General features: G+C 43.4%; 2 protein-coding genes across 2 annotated transcripts in view; one reads left to right on the top strand and one right to left on the bottom strand.

The window, feature by feature from the left end:
- Positions 1–2,242: 2,242 nt before the first annotated feature.
- POLE3 (DNA polymerase epsilon 3, accessory subunit) lies at positions 2,243–10,796 on the bottom strand. Its single transcript, XM_073599833.1, has 5 exons — positions 10,639–10,796; positions 8,610–8,684; positions 6,889–6,974; positions 4,688–4,806; positions 2,243–2,696 (listed from the first exon to the last, which is right to left on the bottom strand). Exons 2-5 carry the CDS (start codon positions 8,673–8,675, stop codon positions 2,527–2,529), a joined length of 441 nt encoding a protein of 146 aa, XP_073455934.1. The 5' UTR covers positions 8,676–8,684; positions 10,639–10,796; the 3' UTR covers positions 2,243–2,526.
- Positions 10,757–12,728, top strand: part of LG09H9orf43 (linkage group 09 C9orf43 homolog) — a 48,160-nt gene continuing 46,188 nt past the window's right edge. Inside the window, exons 1-2 of the mRNA XM_073599832.1 lie at positions 10,757–10,906; positions 12,374–12,587. Coding sequence (XP_073455933.1) covers positions 12,437–12,587 — 151 coding nt within the window. The 5' untranslated portion in view covers positions 10,757–10,906; positions 12,374–12,436. The remainder of the gene's footprint in view (positions 10,907–12,373; positions 12,588–12,728) is intronic.

Raw genomic sequence — 12,728 nt, 5'->3', positions numbered from 1 at the left:
ATGCCTCATTTTCCCATCTTTAAAAAAATATATATACATGGAGCATAACATCAATTTATCCAGGTATTGCTGTAGTACAAACAAATGGCAACCAGCCCAATCCATAACTAGCCTTTGCAACAAGAAGCACACAGAAGGGTTAGTGAATTGGTGAGGGGATGCACTGGATACCTGCAGCTGCCATTGTGCCCTTGCTGGGTGTCCCTGTATCTTTAAGAAGGGGTGGGATCGCTCTAGGCAAACCTGCCCTTAATCTATCCATTATCATATACTCCAATTGGGAGACTCTCAAAATTATAGATGGGACCGCAGTACACTGGGGTGCCTTGACGTGGCTACTGCAGCTTACCCATATATTTGCAATAGCGTGTGACTAAACCCCTTGTTTTTAATGTTATCGTTAGGGTCAGTTTGGTTTTGTTGCAGGGTAGCTGGTAAGTTAGCTGGGAATATTTGTTTGTTTTTTATATTGCTGTAGTACACCTGACTTCCCTACTGTCAGTAATCTGATGATTTTGGAACCCTAGCTTGTAATTCATATCAGTATTTCCAAAATACAAATACTGCAAGCTTATTATGTTACCACTAAGACGTTTCTCAAAACCAACATATTCAAACATGTCTTGGAAGTTTGCTTGGGACTAGGAAGATGGGAAGCATAAAGAGTAATTACACAGCATTCAGGATGTACACTCCCTGTGAGGTTTTTTTCTGGTCTACTTTCTTCTAAAAGGCTTGCTATGCGTAGAGCTCTGCATTTTACTATTCTGGTCTTTGAAGTCACTGGATCAGCCAGGTATGAAGAGCAATGTAAATATATGACTTTTTATAATGCAAAACGGTACATTTGTCCCTCTCCCACATTTTCCTATTGATTGATTTAGACAGGCCTAAAGAGAGCGCACACGAACATATGCACCTCCCCAGGCTGCAGCCAGGGAGGAAAAGTTTTTTCTCCAACTCATAGCAAATAATTATACCCTTTCCCATAATGCTCCATTGGTAATTGAGCTGCCTCTTTTTTGTCTGATAATACTTTAGAGATTTGGCCCTAGGTCTTACTAGGACACTGGTGCCGATTGGTCTGGGGAGCACAGAGTCTTGTTTAAATGACTAATTGTTAAGCAGCATACTGTTTAATTAGCTGACGGTTTATGGTTATGTTGGCTGTGCCTTAGCTATGTTATTTATATTCCTGTTTGCATAATATGATCCGGCCCTTATCTTGTGTGGTATATAAATTCTGTGTGAGTTTTCAATAAAAGCGAGTTCCAGTTCCAGAGCACCTAAGCTAGTGTCAGCTAGATTCTTGGGTGCAATATTCAGATATATTACCTGGTTCTTGGGTCCACACTGGAGGAAGCTATAAGCGTGACAGAAGCACCCAAGTTGGGTGCTGGATAGTTCCATCTCAGAGGCTATAAGAGAGCTTAGGAGTTTGGAAATACAATTTGTACAGTACTGGAGATTCCAAATCAACTTTAGAAGCACTTGTTCTGGGAATCTAGGGTTAATTAATATATCATTGCTGGGATAAATAAACAGCACCGGAAGGGATAGAATACTTTAATGGAGACAATGCTCCCCAGGTTCCCTCTTAGGCTACTTTCACACTGAGGCACTTTACAGGCGATACAGCACTAAATATAGCGCCTGCATAGAGCCTCTCCAGTGTGAAAGCCCGAGTACTTTCACACTGAAGCGGTGCGCTTGCAGGACGGTTAAAAAAAAAAAAAAAAAAAAAGTCCTGCAAGCAGCATCTTTGCAGCTCTGTAGGTGAGGTCTATACACTGCTCCTAAAGCGCCCCTGCCCATTGAAATCAATGGGGCAGTGCCTCCAAACCGCTGCTGCAGCGGCGTTTTGAACCTTTTTTCGGCCGCTAGCAGTGGTTAAAAGTGCCCCGCTAGCGGCCAAATAGCGGTGCTTTACCGCCGACGCCCACCCCAGTGTGAAAGTAGCCTTAGTCTCATAATATCTGAAGATGAATTCAGATCAGCATCTCTTTCCTTGAGCTCTTACGACCAAACCATGGCCATCGGACATGCAAGAAACACTGAAGGGAACCTAGAGCAGCATTTTCTCCAGGAAAGAAGTATTTCATCATGCTGGCAAGTCAAAGTGTTGCAAGATTAGCCTCTTCTCTAGAGAATGTGATGCTTTTGCTAAATGGCAATGGTGTCAGGGCAGCTATACATGAAGGTCAACACCCCTTTAACAACAGTAAAGACGCAAAAGCTGCTAATTCATTAAAAAAAAATGTTTGTTTTTTTTTTTGTTTGTTTTTTTTCTAATAATTCTAAGGAAAAAAAGGACACTAATAACAAAATGTTCTTCTTTGTGCAACAAATCATCTTACTGCTGCAGATCACATTGCCAACTATGGATCGACCCTTACAACCAGGTCATTGAACAGTCTTGCAGAAAATTTTTAGGCTGGAGAACCATTCGATAGTGTGCATAGAGAATTTGCTCTTCATGCCTAAGTGTCACAAAACTGACACCAATGTCATATTACAGAGGATTGCTCAGTTATCCACTTCCTCATCTTCTATCACTTCTTCCTCTTCCATCTTTTCCTCCTCATCTTCGTTGTCATCTGCTTTGATTTTGTCCTCCTCTCCATCTGCTTTCTTATCTTTGTCCTTCTTCTTCAACTCTGAGGCTTCTTTCTTTCCCTTCTGTTCCTGCCTGTAAGCTGCAGAAAAAGGTAGATATTACTCATTTTTAGCTTAATGCAATCAAGTTATCTTACATCCTTTCTGACACAGCCATAAATTTGGATGCATTCTATTGCAGCATCTCCCACAAGATGGGGCTTCGAGAGAAAAGCGGCAGTCAATATAGACACAACTATTTTGGTTTACAGCTTCTCAAAACACATTTTAAAATAGGGAATGTTTGGGGGCTCCCACTTCCTCCAGATGTAAAGAGTTACATCGCAACAATGTGCCCCGCCATATGCTAACCTGTATCTGGGGAGCAGGAACAGCAGATGCCCGAGACAACAGTATGCCCATGAGCTTGCTCTTGAGCCCCATACATTATAGGGTAGCATCAGGGGACATTTTTTTGTTCTCGAGTCTCCCCACTGTGATCCTCCCCCTCCTGACTACACAGGGTTGCCCTCCACCAAGATGGCGGCAACTCCACCAATTTCATTTCCGCTTTCACTGTGTTGAGTGGTAAGAGTGAAGAAGTATGTAGGCAGAAGAAACAATGGGATGAACACAGCAATACTGTGTATGCACGGGGCCACAGAAACATCACACTCCTCATTTCATGGAGATTTAAGAGGTGCGGCTTTCTTCCCCTTGTGTAGTAAAATACTTAACCACTTTGCAACAATTCTCTCATATATGTTAAAAAAACCTGTTTTTTTGCTATAAAATGACTTAGAATCCTCAAACATTATATATAATTTTTTAGCAGACACCCTAGGGAATAAAATGGCGGTTGTTGCATTTTTCTATGTCATACGCTTTTTGCGCAGCAATTTTTCAAATGCGTTTTTTTGGGCCAATTTGTATGTATAATGTGAACGATGATGTTATAGATACCCAACATACCATGCTTTAAAATTGCGCACGCTTTTGAAATGGCGACAAACTACGATACTTAAAAATCTCCATAGGCAACGCTTTAAAAATATTACCGGTTTTGAGTTAGAGAGGAGGTCTAGCACTAGAATTATTGCTCTCGCTCTAATGTTCGTGGCGATACCTCACATGTGTGACCTACATATGCATTTGCTTTCTTTTTTTTAATCATTTATTTTTATACTTTGCCTTAATTTTTTTAGCACTTTTATTCCTATTACAAGGAATGTAAACATCCCTTGTAATAGGAATATGGCACGACAGGTCCTCTTTATGGAGAGATCTGTGGTCTATAAGTCCCCAGATCTCTCCTCTATGCTGGAAAGTCTTAAAAAAAAAAAAAAAAATTATAAAAAACCCACCATCATGCAATCTCAGGCTTTCCGGCAAAAAATAAAAATAAAAGCAGTGTTAACATCTGCTGGCGCCAGAAGTGACGTCGCATCCGGCCTCCGAAGGTCATATAGAGATGGCTGGGAACCATCTGGTCCTTGGTCAGCTCTATGGTAAACCGTGCGCTGCCGGTGGTTTCATTCTCCAGCACCCTGATTGCACGGGAGAGACCGGAGGGCGTCGGGAGGAAGGCACCATTCAGATATTTCCACTCAAAGTAGATGACGTCATATGATAGCGTACAGTGGAAGTGGTTATGCAGAAGTGGCATTTTCAGAGATAAATGCTTGAAAAACTATTTGATGGTCTGTAGTTCCTATGATTTATGACATGTGGTGCACACAAAGATTCAGCTGGCGAATATCCATATATTGACTATTGTACAAATTATGAATTTTTATCAGATTTTTTACCCACAATGCTACACAAGCAAAACAGGAGGAACTAAAATTATCAATAACATTTACATATCATTAATATGTACATGCTATTGCTAATTTTTGTTCGCCCCGTTTCGCTTGTGTAACATTGTTGGGAAAAAACCCCCCAGAAATGTACACAAAAGGTTAAAGTGACCCTGCACTGACAGGGTCACTTTAACCTTTTTAAAAGAAACTGTCCTGTCACTGGATTAAAAAAATATATATAATAATTTTAAGCATGTTTGAAAATCTCCTATTAAAACAAAATTCTTTACCCTCTAAAGCCTCTTTCAGGGGACCCAGAAAACGCTGGAACTCCATCTCTTCCATGGCCGACATCACATCAGTCACATTCAACGTTTTCCTCTTCTGCTTCATTGCAAAATTGTTGGCGCTAAAGAAGGCAATAGAGTCAACGTATCAAAGTATCACTAACCTAGTCTCAAAACACCAACCAAATCGTTCTCTTGGTTCCTCCCGAGACCTTGTGCTCTCTAGTTTCCTTGACGCCTCCTCCTACCATGCTCATCTCCAGGACTACCCTCAAGCCTCTCCTATGGAATGCCCTATCCCAATCTGACCATCTACAACTCTGTCCACTTTTAGGCAATCCCCAAAAAAATGTTGTTATCTTCAGAGAAGACTATGCCACCTCCACCTAACAATTGTATTTCCACTTTCTCCATCAGCTCATCTCCCACAGTTATTACCTTTTTACCCCCCTTTAAAATAATCACATTGTGTGGCTTTGCAGCCTGAAATTAAGACAGACACAGTTTGTTTTATCCAGCTGTATTTACTCAGTGCAACTTATAACATTCAAAGTGAAAAATAACAACAACATGTCTGAAAAAAAAAAAAAAAAAAAAACAAAAACACACACACACACAACAGAATCACGGAGCTGGAAAAAGGATCACCCCCCCTCCTAAAAATGACTTTAAACACAGGTGCAGCTAATCAGTAATCACCTTCTCAATGGCACAAAGCCATTTGACTTTCAACTGTAAATGAAAAGAGCTTTCCTGGAGCATTTCAGTCCCTGGGAGTGCAACTAAAGCAAACTATCAACTATGGGTGGCAAGGCACTATCAAAAGATCTCCAGGATAAAGTTGTGGACAGGCACAACTGCAAAGACTTTATCAATGTCTAGAAGCACAGTGAAGTCTATTATTAAGAAGTGGAAGGTATTTGAAACAACACAGACCCTTCCTGAATCAGGACAACATTCTAAACTGGATGCAAGAGCCAGGAGAAAACTGGTCAGAGAGGCTACCAAGAGGCCTACAGCAACTCTGAAACAGTTGCAGGAATTTATGAGTGATCGTTGTGTGCATGTGACAACAATATCACAAAGTCTCCACAAATGTGGCATGTATGGGAGGATTGCAAGAAAAAAAGCCACTCCTGGAGAAAGGCCACATGCAGTCACAACTAAGCTTTGCCAACACACACCTTAAAGATTCTGAGGCCACATGGAAAAAAGGTGTTATGGTCAGATGAGACCAAAATGTAATTATTTGGCCTCAACAACAAGTGATATGTCAGGCAGAAATCCAATACAGCTCACCATCCAAATAATACCATTCCTACAGTAAAGCGTGGAAGTGGTAATATCCTGTTATGGGGGTGTTGCTCTGCAGCCGGGACTGGGGCACTTGTTAGGATAGAAGGATAAATTGATAGGGCAAAATACTATAAAATTCTTGAGAAAAATCTGCTGCCCTCTGCCAGAAAGTTGTCAATGGGAAGAAGGTTTACCTTCCAACATCACAATGACTCAAAGCACACAGCAAAAACGACCACACAGTGGCTGAAGGAGAAAAAGGTGAATGTCCTTACATGGCCTATTTAGAGCCCAGACTTAAATCCCATTGAAAATCTGTGGAATGACTTGAAGACTGCAGTCCACAAATTGTCACCATCAAATTTAACTGAACTTGAGCAGTTCTGCAAACAAGAGTCTAGATATGCAAAGTTAGTAGACATATCGCAACAGACTAAAGGCTGTATTCAAAGCAAAAGGTGGTTTAACAAAATACTGACACAAGGGGGTTTCTTTTTTTTTTCAACTCAAGAATTCAATTTTTGATTTGTTTTTTTTTTTCTAACATATTGGTGTTATATCCTTCACTTGGATGTTATAAATTGCACTAATTGATACAGCTGGATAAAACAAAAATTGTGTCCGTCTTCATTTCAAGCTGCAAAGCAACAAAACATGATTATTTTAAAGCAGTGATTCTTTTCTATTCCCACTGTAAATTCTGTATAATAATAAAAATACATCAAAGAGTACTCGTCATGTATTCTCTTTATCTCCATCATTCTGAAGGCAGACAATCAATCCACTATAGGTATTGGTAACTTATTCTGTCACCACAACATGAATGCCTCACCTGGATTTCTCTTCCCTAAAAGAACACATAATGCCTCCACCTAAAACACATCGTAATTGCCTCAGTAGACACTTACCAGGATGTTGCATAAAGGACAAAGACACTGGCTGCCCGTGAGATTGCACTGCGTGCTTCTTTAGATACATTTACTCCCTCTGGTAACTACAAACAGAAAAAGAAACAGAAAGATCATCATCTACTTACATTGGATAAATGGAAGATGGCTTTACATAGACACTCAATTTTCTCTAAATGGGTAATGGAGTCTCTCCTTAACTACTTCCCATCCGGGCCAATTCTGGCACTTAGCTCCTACATGGAAAAATCATTTTTTCTGGTAGAAAATTACTCATAACCCCCAAAAATTATATGTTTTTTTAGCAGAGACCCTAGGGAATAAAATGGCATTTGTTGCAACTTTTTATTTTTTGGGAAAAAAACAGATTCATGAATTAAAAAAAAAAAAAAACCAAAAAAAAAAAAAAACCAAAACACTAAAGTTAGCCCAATTTTTTTGTATAATGTGAAAGATGTTACGCCGAGTAAATAGATTCCTAACATGTCATGCCTGAAAATTGCGCTAGCTCATGGAATGACGCCAAACTTCGGTACTTAAAAATCACCACAGGCAACGCTTTAAAGTGTAAGTTCACCTTTACAGAAAAATCTGTAAGGGGAACTTACACATCTCCCCCTCCTCATCCCCCCAGTCCCACTGACCTGTACAGCCGCAATCCCCAGTTCTAAGCCCCGGTATATCCGCGTTAGGAGCCTGGGGCTTAGAAATCCTCTCTGCAGCCTCGTGTCTGCTCCATAGCTGACAGGACGGGCTATGCGACTGCTGATTGTGTGGGTGCCGCCCATGTGACGGCGCTGACCAATTAGAATGCTCCAAAACATCCCCCCAACGAGGGACGTTTTGGACATCCACCTCAAAGGATTCCTAAGCCCCGGGCTCCTGGCACAGATATACCAGGGCTTAGAACAGGAGATTGCGGCTGTACAGGTCAGCAGGACCGGGGGGCGAGGAGGGGCACCTGTTTAAGTTCACCTTACAGAGTTTTCTGTAAATGTGAACTTACCTTTTCAATTTTTTTTACAGGTTACCCGTTTAGAGTTACAGAGGAGGTCTTGGTACAGAACATTCGCGGCGATACCTCACGTGTGTGATTTTACATATGTGGGCGCGACGTACGTATGCGCTTGCTTCTGTGTGCAAGCTCGCGGGGACGCTTTAAAACTTTTTTTATTGTTTATTTTCATTTTCATTTTTACACTTTCCCTTCAAAACATTTTTTCTATCACTTTTATTCCTATTACAAGGAATGTAAGCATCCCTTGTAATAGGAATAGTGCGTGACAGATCCTCTTTATGGAGAGATGTGGGATCAATAAGACGATCTCGGCTTTTCAGCCGAGTATATGGCAGCATTTACAACTGACGTCACTCCCAGACCTCCGAGAGTCATAGAGATGAGCAGGGACCACGGTCAACCTAGGCCTAGAGCTGCACAATTCCGGATAAAACGAGAATCGCAATTTATTTGTGAACTGCTCTGCACTTGTTACATTAAAATTGTGAAAGGGAGGGGGGGAGGTTGAGTCGAGATCACAATTTAACGATTTATCGTGCAGCTCTTAGGAGGCCCCATGAATATAATTTCACAATGTGAATTAGTGAGCGACCAACAGCAACAACACCTCTACTGCTGACATGATGGACTCATAGGGAGTGGGATACTTCTCAGAACAATATAAAAAGGATATACACCCCGATTACAATACAAAGAGACTTACCGCCTCTTTGATAATCCTGGTGACAACGGCGTTGGGTAAATTGAGATCCTCTGGTCTCTCGGCCATCTTGACCAGCTACAGAAGAGAAACATGAACATTAGGAATTGGAATTCACCTACATTACAAATATGGGAATCATCTCCTACCACAGGCTGCCACTGCTGAAAATGCTAGCTGCCTGGCTGTAAAAGTTGAACTTCACTCCCCCAAAAAGCATGGATTAGGGGTGCAACGGATCAAAAAACTCACGGTTCGGATCGTTCCTCGGATCAGGAGTCACGGTTCGGATCAACAAAAAAAAATCTCCCCCACTGTAATATCCACAATCTCCCCCACTGTAATAATATATTAGCAGGGTATTGGCGGGTATATTGGCAGGGTATTGGCAGGGCATGGCAGAGTATTCTCGGGGGGGGGGGGGGGGGGGGGGGGAAACCGGCGTCATGTCAACAAAGCAAGGTCCAAAAAAAACATGGATGAGCGAGTTTGGTGTGGAGAAACTTGACTGGCCTGCACAGAGTCCTGACCTCAACCCAATAGAACACCTTTAGGATGAATTAGAGCGGAAACTGCAAGCCAGGCCTTCTCGTCCAACATCAGTGCCTGACCTCACAAATGCCCTTCTGGAAGAATGGTCAAACATTCCCATAGACACACTCCTAAACCTTGTGGACAGCCTTCCCAGAAGAGTTGAAGCTGAAATAGCTGCAAAGGGTGGGCCAATTCAATATTGGACCCTACTGACTGAGACGCCATTAAAGTTCATGTGTGTGTAAAGGCAGGTGTCCCAATACTTTTGATAATATAGGGTGTGTATATATAGCCCTAAGTTCTCTTTTAAATGTACCTTCTCTTCCTGGTTGCTAACCTAAGCTGGGCTCCGCAGCCACTTGGGATTGCTATATTCCAGCCATCCCTAGAGACAGTGTGTTAGTAGGCTGCAATTTATGTGCAGGTGTGGTGGATGTCCACATATGCGCAGTGCACTACACTGCCCATCTAACACTAGCTGGCAGCATTTGTGTTGCTGGTCTCTGCCAGCCCCCAAATTCCTTGAAGACACTGGTGCCACATTTGCGTACACATCCTTATATTAACAGGAGAAAAAAAAAATTGTGGTGTGAAACAGCGGGGCGGTGGTTGTGGTCAAGGCAGCATTTAGGAGGAGTTGCGTTCCGCTTTACCAATCTTCACTCAATCTAAAACAAAGAAACAGTCTGGAGTTCGGCTTTAATGAAGAATGTCTTCACAGGGCGGCAGGGAGCTCAGAACCACTTTCTGCCTGGGGTCCTACCACGTCGTCATCCTCGGGTGGGGGTCCGACCACAGCGTCAACCCCGGGTGGGGGTCCGACCACATCGTCATCCTCGGGTGGGGGTCCGATCACAGCGTCAACCCCGGGTGGGGGTCCGACAACGTCGCTATCCCCGGGTGGGGGTCCGACCATAGCGTCAACCCTGGGCGGGGGTCCGACAACGTCGCCATCCTCGGGTGGGGGTCCGGCCACGCCGTCAACCCCGGGCGGGGGGTCCGACCACATCGTCATCATCCCCGGGCGGGGGGTCCGACCACAGCGTCAAACCCGGGCGGGGGTCCGACAACGTCGCCATCCCCGGGCGGGGGTCCGACAACGTCGCCATCCGCGGGCGGGGGTCCGACAACGTCGCCATCCCCGGGCGGGGGTCCGACAACGTCGCCATCCTCGGGCGGGGGTCCGACAACGTCGCCATCCTCGGGCGGGGGTCCGACAATGTCGCCATCCGCCTGGAGTTTTTACAAAGACAGTCAACTGTCAGGAGGTGACAAAGACCCTAAAATCCTCACCGGGGTCACAGCAGACTCTTCCTTATCCTACAATATACTTTATATTCCATCCCAGGGTGAGGTCCCCCTTTAATAAACATATAATTATGTACCAGTGCTCCTATGAGGAAGCACAAGGTTACTAGAATACTATTCTGGGTGCGTAGTATATATCACCCTCTATGTCATGCAGTGTGTAGTTCGTTATCAGCTAACATATCCATACCCTCCAATACTTCCCGATCACCGATCACGGGGCTGCCAGCTTCCCGCCAGGAGTCCGCACTTCCACCGTGTACCACGTGCTCTTCATCTCCCGCCCCCTGAAGGTCTTCTTTGCGTTCCACCGCTCAGCCGCCATCTTCCAGCCTTGCGTTCCACCGCTCGGCCGTCCTTTACACGTGTGCGAGCGTGGCCAATCAGCTCCCGCAGATCATGTAGGGCGGGGAAGGGGGCGGCAAGGCGTCCAATGTTGTCTTGGTGACCTGAGCTGGGTAAGTGTATTGACGTTTAGCTGTGGGGACCCTTCAAGTCAGGGAAGCAGCATTTTCAGCCTTGCTTCTTTCCTCTGCTATTTATCTTTACTTTATTCTATAAGTGGAGTTTGCCTTGTTGAATTAAGCTTTGATGGAAAAAAAATGAAAGCTGGTTTCTATACACAGCGGCACCAGATTTTGCACACTCCAGTTTTAGTAAATCAGCCCCTTACACACTGCTGCGACTTAAAAGTCATGCAGTTTTACGGGCACGATTTTGCAGCCGCAATTTCAGGGAATGTCTGTGGAAACTTCAGGTCTATGGACCTCAACTCGCATTAAAGTCAGACCAAAGTAGTACAGGGACTACTTTGAAGTCGGCATGACTTGAAGTTGCACAGATATGAATGGTTATCATTGGAAATCACTGTAAACAACACAAGAGCGAAGCACAATATGACAAATACAGTGTCCCTCCGCTGTTTGCATAGCATTAAAATGTGGGCGAGAAATAGTATCTCTGGTCGAAAAAAAGGCTCCTTTGATATGTGCGCATGCGCTATGGTGACATCACTCCTTCTCATCGGCAACTCAGCTGGAGAGCCCTTCCGTTCTGCGCATGTGCAGGCACTTTTCAAGGACGGGCACATATCGACAGAACAACGGTTATCGGTTTTCTTGTCTCCTCATGCTGTCAACATGAGGAACGGAATGCCGATAACTGTCTTCTGTTTACATGTGATTGGACACAGCTGATCACGTGGTAAAGAGCCGCTGATTGGCTATTTACCTCAATCTTGGAATTGTACTGTGATCAAGGCTTGTAAGCCGGAACGCGTGAGCCCCTGTATATTTTTGCTCACTTTTTTTTATGCACCAATAAAGAAGCAACAAGAACATTTGGAGTTGCCGGTTCTATTCTTTGAATTTATGTCTGTACCGGTGTGAGAGAGAGCATCAGAGCCAAAGCACCCACTATGGATTTTATCACAAGCCTGCAAAGGACTTACACTAATTCTGAGCACTGCATTACCTGCTTTCACTGGATGGAATTGAGTCGCCAATTTAGAAATCACCAGCAGAGCAGTGTTAATTTTGATGTAAATTTTCGATTTAGTTTTAGTCATAGTCTTTTGACTAAAATGCCATTTTAGTTTTGGTCGTATTTTAGTCTTAGGACTAAAATGCCATTTTAGTTTTAGTCGTATTTTAGTCATCTAAATTGATTTAGTTTTAGTCGTCTTTTAGTTAACTAAAATAGTGTTAATTTAGTCGCCGAAAATATTTTAGTCGACTAAATTAACACTGCTATAGCCGAATGACGGTCGACAAGTGGTTGTAATCGTCAGACATAAAATATGAACAAAGCATTTCCCTCTATAGTGTGGATTTGTCTCAATCCAGAGCATTAGGTGTCATCTGAAAGTGTTTATGAGAATGGATTTAGTTTTAAAACACTCCTGTCTGTCTATATCTGTATTTCAGGTGCCCCATGCACATGGATGTGTGGTAGTGGAGGGACCCCACCTGTCACACCCTGAGAGTGGAATGGCCACTTTATTGGACTTGGATGAGACTTTGTGCAAGTCACCAGTATGTCAGCATCCGCAGTGTTGGGTGACCTTCAGGAGGCTCAAACTGGGTCACCCTCGATACCGGCCACTAGGTTCTATTACTAGGACCTCCCGAATGGATCCAGGTACTGTCTTGCTTTGTGGTCTTTAGCTTATTCCAAGATCTTAACTTGTTATAGTTGCTTCTTTAACTTACAGTATCTCCCAAAAGTAAGTACACCCCTCACATTTATGTAAATATTTTATTCTATCTTTTCATGTGACAA

This window comes from Aquarana catesbeiana, linkage group LG09 (assembly GCF_042186555.1).
Source record: "Aquarana catesbeiana isolate 2022-GZ linkage group LG09, ASM4218655v1, whole genome shotgun sequence".
Classification (NCBI taxonomy): domain Eukaryota; kingdom Metazoa; phylum Chordata; class Amphibia; order Anura; family Ranidae; genus Aquarana; species Aquarana catesbeiana.
This window is presented reverse-complemented; position numbering and strand designations above follow the sequence as displayed.

Coding starts and splice junctions, on each gene's coding strand:
- POLE3 (XM_073599833.1), bottom strand. CDS start 8,675: ATGGCCGAGAGACCAGAGGATCTCAATTTACCCAACGCCGTTGTCACC. Junction 6,975..8,609: donor CCAGGATTATCAAAGAGGCG/GTAAGTCTCTTT, acceptor TTCTGTTTGTAG/TTACCAGAGGGAGTAAATGT. Junction 2,697..4,687: donor CCTGAAAGAGGCTTTAGAGG/GTAAAGAATTTT, acceptor CTTTTTCTGCAG/CTTACAGGCAGGAACAGAAG.